The following is an 18020-nucleotide window of genomic DNA, read 5'->3' on the forward strand; positions in this document are numbered from 1 at the left end:
CGCCGTGGTGCCCTCCTCTGCTCGCCTCCTGCCTCAGGAGGCAAATCCTGTACTTAGAGCAGTTGGCCAGCTCCAGGGCACAGGAGGAGAGGCCTGTGGGGAGGAGGAGAACGTGAGGGGCACCCAGGAACCCCCAGTTTACTTGGGCTCAATTTTATCATGAGCTCTCACTCTTTTTTTTTGACTCTGTTGCCCAGGCTGGAGTGCAGTGGCATAATCTTGGTTCACTGCAGCCTTCACCTCCTGGGTTCAACTGATTCCCCTGCCTCAGCCTCCCAAGTAGCTGTGATCACAGGCATGCACCAACATGCCCGACTGATTTTTGTATTTTTAGTAGAGACGGGGTTTCTCCATGTTGGTCAGGCTGGTCTTGAACTCCTGAGCTTAGGTGATCCACCTGCTTTGGCCTTCCAAAGTGCTGAGGTTACAGGCATGAGCCACTGTGCCCGGCCTATCATAAGCTCTTTGAGGGGAGGTCCTCTGCTTCTGACCCAGTGCCTGGACTGGTAAAGCCAGGGTGTCAGTGTTTCAGGAAGGAAGAGCAGGGCTTCAAAATCCCAGGCTCAGAGTCAAACGTGCATGTGCCCAGAGCGAGTGTTCTGGAACCAGGTGTGTGTGCGTGTGCACCTGGAATACATGGTAGGGAAACCAGGTGACAAGAGGAGAGGCAGCCCCAGCACAGGAGGAAAGCACCCGGCCGGCCAGGGAGGAGGACACTTGCCTAGAGTGGAGGGACACCCGGCCAGTGTGGAGGGGACACCCGCCCAGCATGGAGGACACCGCTTAGCATGGAGGGATACCCGCCTGGTTTGCCTTAAGGCTGACAACAGCGAGGTTTATGGCCCATTGTGGGTTTGGGAGTCGAGACGCTGGCCTGCTCCATCCGTCTCCTGCTGGTTCCTCACTGGATACTTCCTGAGGATGGACACTGCTCTTAAGAACCCACCCCAGCCATCTGCATCGTCCCCTTCCTGGGAAAGGGTGATGGCAGGGCTCCTCCTTGGGAGGTGGCTCAGTATCCCACTCTCTGGCCACAACAACTGCTCATTGCTTTCTGGCTAACTACAGAAACACGCTACATCTAAGCATCTACCCTTTTTTGCTTTTTGCTACGCTCAGGAATCTGCTTTTTAAGGCCAAATGATATACTTTTGAGAATTCTTTTCTGGATGCAGAAATAAAATACACTCACGGTAACTAGCACACGCTCACTGGGAAACATTCAAAGGCAAAATGCAGAGAAGTCACCGACCGTCCCACACCCAACACACCAGCTGGAACGCTGGGGTGCAGCCCTCTTGCCAAAGGGGCTGGATCCTACATCTTTAACACAGATGGGCTTTCTGCTGCTTCTCCTTCTTTTTAAAATCAACTTTATTATTGATCAAAGAAATGAAAGGAAGACATTTTCCACATGTCAAATGTGCAAAAGCTACTTTAAAATAATGATGGTACCTAATCGCGATGGCACAGAGAGCAGCTGGCACCTTCCATGGCCTCTGGGGGGAGGGGGCGGCCTCAGCTTCTCAGAGGCGGTTTGGTTGTACATACACAAAACCCTTCAAAATGTGCCCGCTCAGCAAATCTGCTGCTAGGAGCTTATCCTAAGGAACAAATCGCAGGTGTGGAAAACCCTGGCTGTCCACGTTGACATCGTTTCTGAGAGCAGAGTGGGGCCTGGAACACATATTTACTGAACATCCACTCTGTGCCAAGCACTGAGACCTTGGTTGTATATACCCCAGGGGCTGAAGCTCATAAACAAAATACCCCATGCCAGGGGGTGGTGTGGCCACAGCAGAACAACTGAGGGTCCTCTGGGCAGGAAACACTTGTCCCTTGACGACCTCAGGGCCAGGATGCTGGTGGTGACAGGGTACCGTATAATCCCAGGCACTACGAAGATGTTCAGTATAAACACAAGCAATGACCAGACCAAATATAAAAATAGGATTCTGACCACACCTGCAGCAGCAACCCAGGAAACTAACCGATTACATATACAAACCAGCCAGGAAGCCAGCTACCATCTACCCTAACCAGCCAGGAAGCCAGCTACCATCTACCCTAACCAGCCAGGAAGCCAGCTACCATCTACCCTAACCAGCCAGGAAGCCAGCTATCATCTACACTAACTAGCCCAGGAAACTAACCCATTACATACACTAACCAGCCAGGATGCCAGATATCATTTACACTAACCGGTCCAGGAAGCCAACCATTATCTATACTAACTATTCAGGAAGCCAGCCCATTATCTACAGTAACCAGTCCAGGAAGTCAGTCCATCACCTACACGAACCAGTCAGGAAGTCCGTCCATCACCTACACTAACCAGCCAGGAAGTCAGTCCATCACCTACACTAACTAGCAAGGAAGTCAGCTCACTGCCTTCCGCTGAGTGCAGCGAGGGATGCAGGGCGTCTGGGAGGGGTACCTGGCAGAGCTGTTGGGGGCCAGGGGCAGGGGCAGGGGTGGGAGCACAGGGAGAGGCCAGGCAGGGGTCCAGGCATGAGGTCTGGGCACACACAGACTGAAGGTCACAAGGGTGCCTCGAATCCACTCAGGGGTGGATTTAGGCAGAAAATCCTCCAGGTGTGGCACAGAGCCCTGAAGGCTCTGCTGCACAGAGGACTGGAGAGAAAGCCAGGGCTCAGGTGGGTGACAGGGCAGGAGAGCAGCCCCGTGCAGCCCCAGAGAGGACCATAGCCAGGGGTCAAGGGCAACAGGACAGCTGCTGTGCTTGGCCGTGCCCTGGGAGGCCCCAGTGAACTCACCAGGGCTGGTTTGTCAGCGGATTCAGGAGGGAATGATGGGTGGAGATAATCGGGTTTGTCTCATAAGGGTCTGCCTAGGAAGCTGGGGCCACCTCCCCCTCGGTCCTCTCATGGGTGCTGTCCGTGCTGGCGAAAAGGCTTGGCTCTGGGAGTTGAGTGAGTGTGTCCTGGAGAGGGAGCCGCCGTGCCCCTGACCTCACTGGATCCATGGGCCCCTCGTGTCTGGAGTCCCTGAGCCACAGTGGCTGCTCCAGGATCCTGGGATCTTGGGCTTGGGTCTCCATGGCTTGGGTCACACAGCCCTCCCCGGCAATGCGTTTTCTCGTGTTTCTGGGATCATGCGCTGAGTCCCCCACAGGCTCCAAGTGGGGGGATATTGGATGGATGGGGTTTCTGGCTGCATGGGGAGGGAAGTGGGTGAAACCAGGGGGGGTCCCCAGGCTTCTCCCAAAAGGGACTGCATTGGTCTCCTGGGCTGCTGTGCCAAAGCACCGCAGATGGCAGCTTGAGGCAACAGAACTGGCCCTGTCAGTTCCAGCGGCCAGGAGGCGGCACCAGCACAGGGCTCAGCGCCAGCAGCCCCGCCCTGGCCCTTCCAGCTCCTGGGGTGGGGGCATCGGTCAGCTTGGGTGTTCTTGGGCTTGTGGCCGCGTCACTCCAGCCTCTGCCTCCACCATCCTGGGCCCGGTCCTGTGTCTTGTCCTCTTGTTAGAAGGAAAATGGTCATTGGATTCAGGGCCCACCCTGCTGGTCTCATCTTGACAAAATGTCTGCAAATAACTATTTTTGAATAAGGTCACATTCTGAAGTTCTGGATGGATGTGAATTGAGGGGGCTCCAGTCCACCTGCCCAGGGGCTAAGCTGAAGCTGAGGCAGGCAGTGTCCGGAAACCCCTGCTGGCAAGGCTGGGAGGAGACGGGGGCCTCTTTCCATCTGCAGGAGTCTCCGTGGCCCTGGGTGACTTTGGAGACCAGGGGGTGCTCAGCACTAGGGCAGCCATCCCAGCCTCCTGCTCCGCACCCTCACTTCACCTCTGAAAGCCTCGGTTCCTCCTCTGCACCTAGAGCTGCCCTGTCCCTCTGGCCTCCTTCCTGTGCTGTGAGCGGGGCTGGCTCCGGTGTCTGGGAAGGTGGGAACCTGGACCCCCATGTCGCCACTGACCCTCTCACTTCTCCAGTAATGCAGGATCTGGGCCACGCTCGAGTGCGAGTCCTGCGGGGCTCCATTCCACAGAGGCTGTAAAGCTGCAGAAACTGGGTTCCCCGCAGGAAAGACGCGGCCAGCAGTCCCTCACCTGTGCCCTCTGCCGAGGTATGGTCACCCAGTGGCATCTGCACTAACCTGGGGTGCTCAGGTGAGTTCTCCTGCCCCATGGGCTTTGAGATCAATAAGGAAACCATCTTTGTAGGGCTTTCTCTGGAGGCCTCTTCCCACCTCTTTCTCCCCCAGTAGACAGACGTGAATATTTCCCCATCAATGAAGCAGTGAGTCAGGACAGCATCCCCTCCCTGGCTGCAGGTGAGGAGCAGCCTCGTCTTTCATGCAGGAGATGCTGGACACCTCCTTGTGAATTGCGCTAACAGGTAGAGGGGGAGACAGCGGAGGCTGCCAGGCTCGGTTCTTTCTTGGAATTCATGTACCAACGCTGCCATGCGCCTTAAAGGTTTAATTTCACAAGCCTTCAATTGCAGTTTAATTTGAAAACTAATTCAGCCCCATAATTGGCTTTCTGCTCAAATCACTGAGGCTAGAGATTTAAATTCTTAATATTCAGACGACTTTCAAGTATCTAGTGCCATCTGTGCATTAACCTCCGGGGAACTTCCACCGGCACAGAAATAAAATAAATAAATAAACGGGGCCCACTAATAGAATAATCTATTTAAGCAAAAACTCAGTGCTGTATAGATGAAGGTCTCTTTGACTTCATCTGCAGCATGCAGATTTTCCTGCTTTTTAATATTTTAAAATGACATTAATTTCAAAACGTATAATATAGGCCCCCACGCAGTTACGAGGGGTTAGAGGAAGTACCGCTTCCCGATTAGAGCCCTTTTTAGTTTAAAAATCATCAATAAGGAGGTGTCTTTCCCTGGGCAGTTGGAGAAATGCTGAGAGCCTGGGTGAGTTCCCGAGCCCTGAGAGCTCGTTCTCTGACACTGCAGGGGACAGTAGTGGAAAACAGTCACTGGGCAGTGACGGGGCGTGAGGGGTCCAGGGGACCTGGCAGGATGGATGGCAGGCTGGCTGTCCACTGCCCTCCTGCCCTGGGCAAGATGCCTGGCCTCACTGTGGGCCTGGCAGTCATCTGCCTCCCTCTGCGCCTGTGTGGACCCCACCTGTCCATCAAGGACCGCGCGCCCCCCCCCCGCCCACCCCCAGGAGGTCCTCATGGACTCCTGTCCGTTTTGCAGAACGAGTCCACCTTGGGAGCATTAGGAGCTAGCGCAGGGACACATCTGAGGTGTCATCGAGGCTTGTGAGCTGCCCCCAGGGTCAGGCTGAGGCTGGGCTCTCCCTACAGCCTCCACGGCAAGGGTGAAGGAGGAGATGGGATGTCTGCTCAGAACTGGAACCCAGTGGTGGAGACCAAAAGCCACCTGAGTGACTTGCCAGGAGTCAAGCGAGTCGCCCAGGGCATGGAGGGGGCTGCCTGGGGGAGAGGCCAGGGCAAGACGTCTGTGCAGAAGTGTCTGTGAGCTGCAGGAGGAAAGGAGCTGGTGCAGAGGGTGGGGGACAGCTCCCCGGGCTGAGGGCACAGCCTTTGCCAGAGCCCAGGGGCAGGGAAAGGCGCTTCCTGTTCACAGTGGCCTGGGACGTTTGCTTCCCTACCTTTCCCCAGGTGTGAGGCCTGCACCTTGAGAAGCGGATGTATCTCTGGGTTTCTCAACTGCACAGTGGGCTTCTGGAGGGTGGGGTTCATGCGTTCCCACCTGGTGCCCTCCGCAGCACCCAGCTAAGATGCCCACCTTATCCACGGAACAACACAGCCACCCGGGACTTCTTCCTGCAGGAAACAGTCCACGCTACACACTGCCCCCTCCTCCCTCCTGCCTGATGGTGTGCGTGATGCTTGGGGGCACCACAGCCACCTCGTGACCACGTGGTGAGAACTGAGAAGCAGGGTGACCACCACACAGGCCTCGGCCCAATGCCTTGAGCTCTCACCCCAGTCCCCGCTGGTTCAAGCTGCTGTGGTTGGGCTTTCTGTGACTTTCAGCCAAAGGCATTCCTGACACACAGGCGGGGAAGGGGAGGCCGTTTGCGGAGCGGTTAGCAGGGGCGTTCAGGAGCCAGTCCCTCGGCCTCTAAGTCTTGCCTTTCCCTGCCAGCTGCTGTGGGTCTTTACTGTTACAGACGGTGCCTTCACTTCCTCCTGTTGTATGCGGGGGGGAAATAAAACTAGCCATTTCCTGGGGCTGTTGTGGCATTTAGTGAGCTGATTCGTATGGAGAGTGGTGCCCGGCACCTGGCAGAGTGGGCGAATGCCGTCGGCCGCGTTTCTGTGATGACAGCACGATCGCATCTTCAGCGGAAGGCGTGTCCTTCCCACGTGGAACCTCACCAGGCCTCATTGTTGGCCCTGCCCCTGGGTGCAGAGAAGCAGGGATCGCCGGTGGAGACCAGCGGAGCCCACGTCCAGTGTGGTTCTTGGGCCTAGGCAGAGTGGACAGCTGAGGCAGGTGCGGGCGCGTGAGCTTCAGGTCAGGGTGCGGCCGCAGCTATTTTTCATGTTGCTCTTCTCAAAAGGTCCAGTTCAAAGGAACAGAACACACCTTTTTAGACCCAAAGGCACCCGAGGGGCTGCTTGTTGATCGGCAGGCAGAGAGCCCAGAGGGTCCCCCAGGCACTTCTCTGCCCTGGGGCAAGGGTGGCTCTTTCTCAACACAGGTCTCCACGGGTCTCACAGAGTCCTCCCGCGGATGGAAACGCCAGGATCCCTCCCGCGGATGCAAACGCCAGCCAGGATCCCTCCCGCGGATGCCAACGCCAGGATCCCTCCCGCGGATGCCAACGCCAGGATCCCTCCCGCGGATGCAAACGCCAGCCAGGATCCCTCCCGCGGATGCCAACGCCAGGATCCCTCCCGCGGATGCCAACGCCAGGATCCCTCCCGCGGATGCAAACGCCAGGATCCCTCCCGCGGATGCAAACGCCAGCCAGGATCCCTCCCGCGGATGCCAACGCCAGGATCCCTCCCGCGGATGCCAACGCCAGGATCCCTCCCGCGGATGCAAACGCCAGCCAGGATCCCTCCCGCGGATGCCAACGCCAGGATCCCTCCCGCGGATGCCAACGCCAGGATCCCTCCCGCGGATGCAAACGCCAGCCAGGATCCCTCCCGCGGATGCCAACGCCAGGATCCCTCCCGCGGATGCCAACGCCAGGATCCCTCCCGCGGATGCAAACGCCAGCCAGGATCCCTCCCGCGGATGCCAACGCCAGGATCCCTCCCGCGGATGCCAACGCCAGGATCCCTCCCGCGGATGCAAACGCCAGCCAGGATCCCTCCCGCGGATGCCAACGCCAGGATCCCTCCCGCGGATGCCAACGCCAGGATCCCTCCCGCGGATGCAAACGCCAGCCAGGATCCCTCCCGCGGATGCCAACGCCAGGATCCCTCCCGCGGATGCCAACGCCAGGATCCCTCCCGCGGATGCAAACGCCAGCCAGGATCCCTCCCGCGGATGCCAACGCCAGGATCCCTCCCGCGGATGCCAACGCCAGGATCCCTCCCGCGGATGCCAACGCCAGGATCCCTCCCGCGGATGCCAACGCCAGGATCCCTCCCGCGGATGCCAACGCCAGGATCCCTCCCGCGGATGCCAACGCCAGGATCCCTCCCGCGGATGCCAACGCCAGGATCCCTCCCGCGGATGCCAACGCCAGGATCCCTCCCGCGGATGCCAACGCCAGGATCCCTCCCGCGGATGCCAACGCCAGGATCCCTCCCGCGGATGCCAACGCCAGGATCCCTCCCGCGGATGCCAACGCCAGGATCCCTCCCGCGGATGCCAACGCCAGGATCCCTCCCGCGGATGCCAACGCCAGGATCCCTCCCGCGGATGCCAACGCCAGGATCCCTCCCGCGGATGCCAACGCCAGGATCCCTCCCGCGGATGCCAACGCCAGGATCCCTCCCGCGGATGCCAACGCCAGGATCCCTCCCGCGGATGCCAACGCCAGGATCCCTCCCGCGGATGCCAACGCCAGGATCCCTCCCGCGGATGCCAACGCCAGGATCCCTCCCGCGGATGCCAACGCCAGGATCCCTCCCGCGGATGCAAACGCCAGCCAGGATCCCTCCCGCGGATGCCAACGCCAGGATCCCTCCCGCGGATGCCAACGCCAGGATCCCTCCCGCGGATGCCAACGCCAGGATCCCTCCCGCGGATGCCAACGCCAGGATCCCTCCCGCGGATGCCAACGCCAGGATCCCTCCCGCGGATGCCAACGCCAGGATCCCTCCCGCGGATGCCAACGCCAGGATCCCTCCCGCGGATGCCAACGCCAGGATCCCTCCCGCGGATGCCAACGCCAGGATCCCTCCCGCGGATGCCAACGCCAGGATCCCTCCCGCGGATGCCAACGCCAGGATCCCTCCCGCGGATGCCAACGCCAGGATCCCTCCCGCGGATGCCAACGCCAGGATCCCTCCCGCGGATGCCAACGCCAGGATCCCTCCCGCGGATGCCAACGCCAGGATCCCTCCCGCGGATGCCAACGCCAGGATCCCTCCCGCGGATGCCAACGCCAGGATCCCTCCCGCGGATGCAAACGCCAGGATCCCTCCCGCGGATGCCAACGCCAGCCAGGATCCCTCCCGCGGATGCCAACGCCAGCCAGGATCCCTCCCGCGGATGCCAACGCCAGCCAGGATCCCTCCCGCGGATGCCAACGCCAGCCAGGATCCCTCCCGCGGATGCCAACGCCAGCCAGGATCCCTCCCGCGGATGCCAACGCCAGCCAGGATCCCTCCCGCGGATGCCAACGCCAGCCAGGATCCCTCCCGCGGATGCCAACGCCAGCCAGGATCCCTCCCGCGGATGCAAACGCCAGCCAGGATCCCTCCCGCGGATGCAAATGCCAGGATCCTGCAGGAGGAGTCCTTGGGAAATGCAGCCTGCGGGCCATTACTATAGATGGGAGGGGGAACCAGCTTTGGCTTGTAGCCAACCCTGCAGGGGCCTGGATGCCACCTGGACAGACCCCTTTAGTGGTCACTATCGTTTTCAGTGACTCCTCCTCCCCTCCCGAGAACCTGCTGAGGCCGTGCACAGAACCCAGCAGCCTTGCCTTGCATTGGGGCCCTTCTGAGGTGTTGTTTCTGCTTGTCAGGGTGTCCTGCACCTCCTCCTCCCTCCCAGACATCTCCTGGGAGCAGGCGGGTCCTTCATAAATCACCTGCACCCAAATCCTCCCGGAAGGCCAACGTCTGGGAGCCAGAACTCAGGCATGGCCATGGTTGGCCCATCCCAGGCCAGAAAACTGCGTTGTTCAGACATGGCTGATTTGGAATTTGTGATAATTCAGAAATATGCGTATCTGAGGTGTAGCTCAGCCCTCAGGGAAGACCAGGCAAGGACCCCGCGGATCTCAGTGCTCTGAGGAAGCTGGAACACAGGTGGTTTTCAAAGTTGTCTTGTGGCCGGGCGCGGTGGCTCAAGCCTGTAACCCCAGCACTTTGGGAGGCCGAGACGGGTGGATCACAAGGTCAGGAGATCGAGACCATCCTGGCTAATACGGTGAAACCCCGTCTCTACTAAAGAATACAAAAAACTAGCCGGGCGACCAGGCGGGCGCCTGTAGCCCCAGCTACTTGGGAGGCGGAGGCAGGAGAATGGCGTGAACCTGGGAGGCGGAGCTTGCAGTGAGCTGAGATCCGGCCACTGTACTCCAGCCTGGGTGACAGAGCGAGACTCCGTCTCAAAACAAAACAAAACAAAACAAAACAAAAAACAAAAAACAAAGTTGTCTTATATTTATTGAGAGGTTTGAGTTGTCAAAATTACCTTGGTGGAGTCAGGAAAATGAACTGATGCTTTGAGCCAGAATGTATTATTAAGTTGCTGTTAATAGGAAGGAGTTACAGCTGCAGATAATAAGGACACTGTCAATGACAGCGTCGCTGCTGGGAGCCACACGGATGCCCACCCCTGACCTTCCCCGTCCACGAGGTAGGCGCTGTCCTTGTTCTTTTACTGAAGATATGTGAGGCAGCTGGAAGGAGCTTGCCCGGTGCCACACCAGGGCCATTCTATGGTCACGCAGCACTGCCGTGGACAGCGTGGCAGAACCCCTGCCTGCTGAGGAGGGGGCTGAGTATGGTTGTGCATGTTCCCACCCTAACAGAGGGACGCAGGTGAAGGCCAGGGCGTGACCACCTCACACCGTCCACGAAGCCATCCCTCCACCCGGCAGTGAAGCTGGCTGCGAGGCTACGGTAATCCTGTGGCACTGGCAGGAGACACACAGAACCTAGGAACAGATCCACACAAATGTACACAACGGATGCCCTACAAAGATGTCAAAGCAAAATTCATTGGAGGGAGGACAGCCTTTCAATGCATGGTGCTGGGGCAGTCATGGAAAATATGGAGAGGAGCAAAAAATGCACCTGGATCTACATCTCGCTTGTTATATAAAAATTAACTCAAAATGAATCATGGACCTAATGCAAACTACAAACCTAAACAACTTTTAGAAAATCCAGAGGAGAGCACTTTCAGAACCGAGGGCTTGATGAAGAGCTCTCAGAGTTGATACCGAAGCCTGCTCCATGGGAGGAAGCATAGAGGATAAATTGGACTTCCTTCAAATTAAACACTTTCACTCGCAGAGACCCTGGGAGGAAGATGGAAGACAAGCTACTGAGTGGGAGAAATATTTGCAAACCACATATCCGACACAGGACTTGTATCTAGAATATGTAAAGAATTATGAAAACTCAACAGTAAAAGAATAACGTAGTAGGAAACGGATGAAAGCCATGAAGAGACGTTTCCCTGAAGAGGACACACAGATGCCAACAGACACAGGAAAACACGCTGAAACCACGAGGGGCCACCACGCACCTCTCGGAACAGCTAACGTTGAAAGTGATGACAACACACGCTGGCGAGGATGCCGAGAGTCCGGGTCTCTCAGGAGGGTGGGATGAGGGTGCGACGGGACAGCCCCTCTGGCAGAGAACATGGAAGTTCCCTACAAAACAAACGCCTGCTCCCGAGATGACACCACAGTTGCATTCTTGGGCATTCATTCTACAGAGATGGAAACACACGCTCACACGAGACCCCGTGCAGGAATGGGTGCTCAGAGCAGCTCAGTTCATCACGGCCCAGAGTGGAAATGATGAACGCCCAGCGTTCATCAATCCACGATGGCTCACGAGCCACAGTACACCCAGGCCACGGAATTCTACGCCAGAGAAAGGAATGAGCTTTGGATACGACCTGGCTGTATATCCAGAGAACGATGCTGCAGGAAAACAGCCAATCCTGAAAGGGAACACACAGCTGCGATTGCATTTCTATAGTATCCTCGGAATGACAAAACTACAGAGATGAAAAGAGAGTCATGGTTGCCACAGGTTAGGGTTGATGGGAGGCACACAGACAGACACACATGCAGACACAGACACACACACACAGAGACACACAGACACACACACACAGAGACACACACTCACACAGAGACACACATAGACACAGACATACACACATGCAGACAGACACACAGACACAAAGACACACACACAGACACAGACGCAGACACACAGACACACAGACACAGACACACATGCAGACACAGACACACACACACAGAGACACACAGACACACATACAGAAATAGAGACACACACACAGAGACACACATAGACACAGACACACACACATGCAGACAGACACACAGACACAAAGACACACACACACAGACACAGACACAGACGCAGACACACAGACACACAGACACAGACACACAGGCAGACACAGACACACACACACACAGAAACACACAGACACACATACAGAAACAGAGACACACACACAGAGACACACATAGACACAGACACACACACATGCAGACACAGACACAAAGACACAGACATACACAGACGCAGACACACAGACATACAGACACAGACAGACACACATGCAGACACAGATACACGCACAGAGACACACAGACACACACATAGACACACAGACACAGAGACACACAGACACACAAAGACACAGAGACACACAGACACAGACACACATGTGGACACAGACACACACACAGAGACAGAGACACACAGACACAGAGACACACAGACACAGACACACAGGCAGACACAGACACACACACACAAAGAAACACACAGACACACATACAGAAACAGAGACACACACACAGAGACACACATAGACACAGACACACACACATGCAGACACAGACACAAAGACACAGACATACACAGACGCAGACACACAGACATACAGACACAGACAGACACACATGCAGACACAGATACACGCACAGAGACACACAGACACACACATAGACACACAGACACAGAGACACACAGACACACAAAGACACAGAGACACACAGACACAGACACACATGTGGACACAGACACACACACAGAGACAGAGACACACAGACACAGAGACACACAGACACAGACACACAGGCAGACACAGACACACACACACAAAGAAACACACAGACACACATACAGAAACAGAGACACACACACAGAGACACACATAGACACTGACACACACACATGCAGACACAGACACAAAGACACAGACACACACAGACGCAGACACACATACAGACACAGACAGACACACATGCAGACACAGATACACGCACAGAGACACACAGACACACACATAGACACACAGACACAGACACACAGATACACACACAGACACAGAGACACACAGACACACAAAGACACAGAGACACACAGACACAGACACACATGTGGACACAGACACACACACAGAGACAGAGACACACAGACACAGAGACACACACAGACACACAGAAAGGAACACAGACACACAGACACACACAGACACAGAGACACACAGACACACAGAGAGACAGACACAGCACACACATGGGCACACAAATAGATGCACACAGAGACACACACAGACACACACACCAATGAAGGCAGGTCAGTCTGGTGGGATGTGAGTAGGGGCTGTGGCCGGTACGAAGGTCAGTGTCCTGGCTATGACCCTGCACTGTGGTTCTACAAGATACCGCCCTTGCGGGAGGCTGGCTGAAGGGCTCAGATCTGTCTGTCTTATTCCTACAACTGCATGTGACTCTACAATTATCTCAAAATAAAAATATTTTTTGAGAAGACATTTCTTCCAGTGAAATCCCATCGGGAAGCCCAACACAGCAGACGAAAGTGGTGAAGGCCGGGTGGACAGAGTGAAGGGTGGACGGAGTGAAGGGTGGACGGAGTGAAGGCCGGGTGGACGGAGTGAAGGCTGGGTGGACGGAGTGAAGGGTGGATGGAGTGAAGGCCGGGTGGACAGAGTGAAGGCCGGGTGGACGGAGTGAAGGCTGGGAAGCCGGGCCCCAGCCTCCTGCCCATGGGGGCCTCCAGTCACCTCCGTGGGCCTCAGGTCCCGCTGGAAACTGGGCAAAAATCCTCAGCCCTCCTGTCATTTCAGGTAGACCTTGTTTTTTTTTTTGGAGGGAATGCTGATTTTCTGGGGAATTTGAAATAAACAAATGTTGATTTCTTCATGGAAAACGTCTGTGGTACAGGTCTGTGGATCACTCAGCAGGTCTCCCGCCTTCGGAACTCACCAGGCTTAGGGTTGCTTTGCAGCCTGGGCCGAAGGCCTCGGTGGGAACGCCCACTTCCTGGAGCCCCGTCTTACTCGATGGCGAACGCACATGTGCCGCCCACAATCCCAGACAGCCCAGAACGCATGAAGATGGAGGGTGTCTCCTGGCTGTGTGCCACAGGCTGCCACCCTCTGCCCCGGGGAGGGGTACGGGGGCCGGGGCAGGGCAGTGAGACCCGCGAGAACCTGCCCTGGGACTTTTGCGGGGACTCTTGGGAAAGACATGCTGTCCTCACCCCCAGGCCGTCCAGCTGCTGAGGAACAAGCTTTCGGCCTCCAAGGCCACGGTGGCTGCAGCAGAGGATCTCTCGGAGGAGAAAGGAGGGTGGGGTTGAAAACCGGCCGGGGAGACTCTGGAAACACACCTCAGCCAGGGGCGCTGCCACACCTGGCACTGCCAGCCCCGCCTGCACTTCCCAGTCACGGTCCCCTTGCTCGGGGAGCCCCTGGGACGGGCTCTGCATCCTGTTGACTAACAAGGCATCTCACTCTGCACCCCCAACCACAAAAGGGCCCACCGTGGCGCCTGCCACACCCTCTGAGCCCAACAGAGCAGGTCAGCAGTGCCCCAGGGGATTTCATGAAGTCAGGGGGGCTGGGAAAGAGTGTGGGGTGCACACAGGACCCTTGTGGATCCAGGGGGGTCTGGGGAAGAATGTGGGGTACATGAAGGATCCTCGTGGATTCTGGGGGCCCGGGGAAGAGTACAGGGTGCACACAGAACCCTTGTGGATTCTGGGGGTCTGGGGAAGAGTGTGAGATGCACACAGGACTCTTGTGGATCCCAGGGGTCTGGAGAGGAGTGTGGGGGGCACACAGGACCCTCATGGATCCCAGGCCTGTACTGGCGTGCTCATGTCCCCAGATGAACTCCCCAAGCCTTCCAAGTTCCTCTGGAGCTGAGTCAATATTTAACCCATCTTTCCATTTGTTTTCCATTAGAACGCACATCTGAAACCCTTCATTAGCCTGTCCTTCCAGAGAATAATGACTAATTTCTGGCGGTAGTTTTTCCTTATCCCACAAAGGCACTGTGTAGAACCCTTCTATTATTGTAATTTACTGATGGAAGAGAAGAAATTGTAGAGATGATTTCCAAGTCCTGGAAAGACCGCCACTGAGAGAAGCAAGCCACGCTTTGTGTGGACTCCATCTCTCCCCGCCCTTGCCCGGGGTGATGGAGGTGGACTCCACAGTAGCACCTCCAGCTCTGTCCTGGCCTTTGCACAAAGACAGCTTATTCTGGGACCAGAAACAGACTCCCGATCCCCCAGGGGCTCTGAGAGTCCGTGGACATTTCACTCAACACACTCCTGGAAAAGCTCAGGAGTGGTGGGAAGAAGGGCTGACATGGACTTCTGAGGCCACAGCTCCACAATTTGCTCTGTTATCTTAATGAACAAAGCCAGTTGTGCTTTTGGGAAGACTTTCGCTATTAATTTTTTAAAAAGTAAGACATGGGAGGTTTGATTTGTGATAGAAAGGACAGGAAAATCCAGGCGCCTTTAAATACCATCCTGGGTCTCCAGGAGACAGGCCAGTGGTATCTGTGTGAGGAGTGTGCCTGGCCTGCTGCCCACTCCTCCACATCTGCACCCTCTCGAGGGGCTCCCGTGTCCTCAGCCGTTTTCTTTGGCTGCCTGGAGCTAATCTGCTCACCCCCTGCCTGCTCCTCAAGGGATGGCTGAGGACCAGCTGCCCATGGTTCCAGTGAGATAATGTCACATTCATTCCCTTTGGTGACACTGGACACACCCATGTCTCATAATTCTGAAAGACAACCAATCAAACACGCAATTCACCCTGTTCACACTGCAGCCCTGGGGTGGACCAAGCGCGCAATTCACCCTGTTCACACTGTAGCCCTGGGGTGGACCAAGCGCGCAATTCACCCTGTTCACACTGTAGCCCTGGGGGTGGACCAAGTGCGCAATTCACCCTGTTCACACTGCAGCCCTGGGGTGGACCAAGCACGCAATTCACCCTGTTCACACTGCAGCCCTGGGGGTGGACCAAGTGTGCAATTCACCCTGTTCACACTATAGCCCTGGGGGCGGACCATGCAGCCACCTCTGTGAGCAGGCATGATAAAGGCCTGCCTTCCCGTCCCAGAGCCAGGATGCTGGTGACCCCTCCCCGGGGGCCTGCAGGGATGTGTGGTGCCCCTGGGAGCTGGCCCTGGCTCTGGGCTCCATGTGCTCCAGATTTCAATGCAGAAACAGCCTCCCATTTGCCTGGCACTGCCAACTTCTGTAGAGCCCGGAAGCCGTCACTTGCTGGGCACTGGCCAGGGCTGCGGCTGCTGGTGAAAATACAGGACACCCATTGAACTTGCAGTTCAGATCAGCAAGGATTACCCTCCTGGTGCAAGTCCGCCCTACATGGTGCTTGGGTCACACTTTAAAGTGCTTTGCTGTCTCTCTGAACTTCACTTTTACTTGCTGTCTTGTACTTTAGGGGCAGCCCCAGCAGAGGTCTCCTCAGTGACCTCACCTCCCCCCACCCAACCCAAGCCAGGCAAAGGTTTGTCCCAAAGAGGACCCCTCTCCACCCCCGACGCAGGAGGCAGCCTCCATGGGGAGCTGCTCCCCCCACACAGAAGGCCCCTGGGGTTTGTTAACCTGTAGACCTGGGCCACCTGCATCTGGATGAGCAGGTGGGGGCTGTGCCAGCCCTGCGGGGATGTGGACACCCAGGTTCCAACCCATGTGTGCCCTGAGGCTGGCAGGTTCTGCAGGAGCTTCTCAGAGTCACCCCTTCAGTTCTGGATTTGTTCTTTCACTCATTCATTTGTTCTGCAGATGCCCATCAAGGGCCTGCAATGCCAGGTGCTGGGCTGGACCCTCGATTACTGAGGGCCTGAGCCTCCTCACTGCTGGTGGGGGTCTCCCATTTCTTGGCAGTCACAGAGGGCAGAGATGCAAGACATGACGTGCTCAGCTAGGGTCCCACACATGAAAAAGCGGGCACTGCCACTTGTGCCAGAGTGAAGTCTCGGGGGACAGGCTCTTAGGTCAGCCCTGAGGGGAGCAGATGGCCTCAGTCACATGGGATCGCCTCTGCGGGGGTAGTCTGGGCCTCTCTCGCTTTCCGTTTTGACTGGAACCAAATCTTACATGTAGCCGGGAGGTCTCCAGTGGCCTCAGTCCTCTGACCTCACTGCCTCCCCGGGGCCCTGGCATGTGCACCTTGCTCCCCTAGCCTCTCCGCCTGCCCAGGAGCCCACCCCAGCCCCACTCCGGGAGCTGCTCCACCTCAGGCTTCAGCTCCTAGCCCACACGCCAGCTCCACAGAGGGGCCTGCCCAGGCCCACCACTGTCCCAGGACTCCCAGTGCCTGGGTTTCCTTCCCAGCCTGTCGGCCCTGCTGTGGCTGCAATCGCTTCTCCCCTGTGGTCTGCACCTCCCTTGACCCTGAAGCTTGTGAGAGCAGGGGCTTTGGTGGACGCCTGCTGCACGCCTGTGTCTGCACCCAAGTCCCGTGGCACCATCCTGGTGGCGGGGGCTGAGCAGCCCTCCCCAGCCCTTGGGGCCTGTGCTGCACCTGCAGAGCCCACAGGGTCTCCAGCAAGCAAATGCTAAAGGCCTCACCTGGCTTGGAGCCCTCGTCCACGGAGCCGTTGTAGACCTGGTTGATGAACTCGGGGCGGTTGTCATTCATGTCGATGACGTAGATGTACAGGTCGATGGGGTTCTCCACCTTGTTGCCATTCATGTCCACAGCATGGGCTCGGAGCTGGAAAGCAGCAGAGACACATTAGGGCCCGGTGGCGTGTGGGCACCCCCACTCAGCTGAGAGTGACCCGGGACCTGTGGTGCTGGGGTGGGAGGCTGATGGCAGAGGCAGGTTAGCTATAGGGGCCGGGGGCTTTGGGCACGTGGTGGAATTCTCCGAGCCTCAGCTCTCTCCTCTGCAGAAACGGGGGTCAGGAGACTGCAGAGTGGAGCAATGCGCAGAGCTGGAAGCCAGCATAACCCCCCAACACCCCATGGTCAGGCCCACCCAGGACCTCCCACGCCTGTCCGACTGTTCCGTGAGCCACCAACTGTTCTGATCGGATGTCTGGAGCAGGACAGGTGCCCCTTGGATGGGGTCATGTTCACCCAAAGTGGCTACAGAAAAGGCATTTGTGCCTAACTGGGTGGGGGGCTTAACTCCTGCTACTGTGAGGTTAGTCCCCAGGAGAGATGGGGAGGAGACAGGCCAGGGTGTGCAGAGAGGTCAGAGCTGGAGCTAGGAATTGGGTCCATTTGGGTGTCCACTGAGAGTCCAGCCTGGACAAGTTCCAGGCTCCTCTGCGTCTGCGTGCCCTGTCAGCTCTTGGACACAGCAGGGGAACATGGGTGGTGGGGGGTCCATGCAGAGGCG

General features: G+C 57.1%; 1 protein-coding gene across 1 annotated transcript in view; it reads right to left on the reverse strand.

The window, feature by feature from the left end:
- LOC108541616 (cadherin-4) overlaps positions 1-18020 on the reverse strand; it is a gene marked incomplete at its 3' end in the record, with an annotated part of 687309 nt that overhangs the window by 58904 nt on the left and 610385 nt on the right. The window contains exon 6 of the mRNA XM_017891180.1: positions 17243-17387. Coding sequence (XP_017746669.1) covers positions 17243-17387 — 145 coding nt within the window. The remainder of the gene's footprint in view (positions 1-17242; positions 17388-18020) is intronic.

This window comes from Rhinopithecus bieti, unplaced genomic scaffold, assembly GCF_001698545.2.
Source record: "Rhinopithecus bieti isolate Rb0 unplaced genomic scaffold, ASM169854v2 scaffold_20477, whole genome shotgun sequence".
NCBI classification, from domain to species: Eukaryota; Metazoa; Chordata; class Mammalia; order Primates; family Cercopithecidae; genus Rhinopithecus; species Rhinopithecus bieti.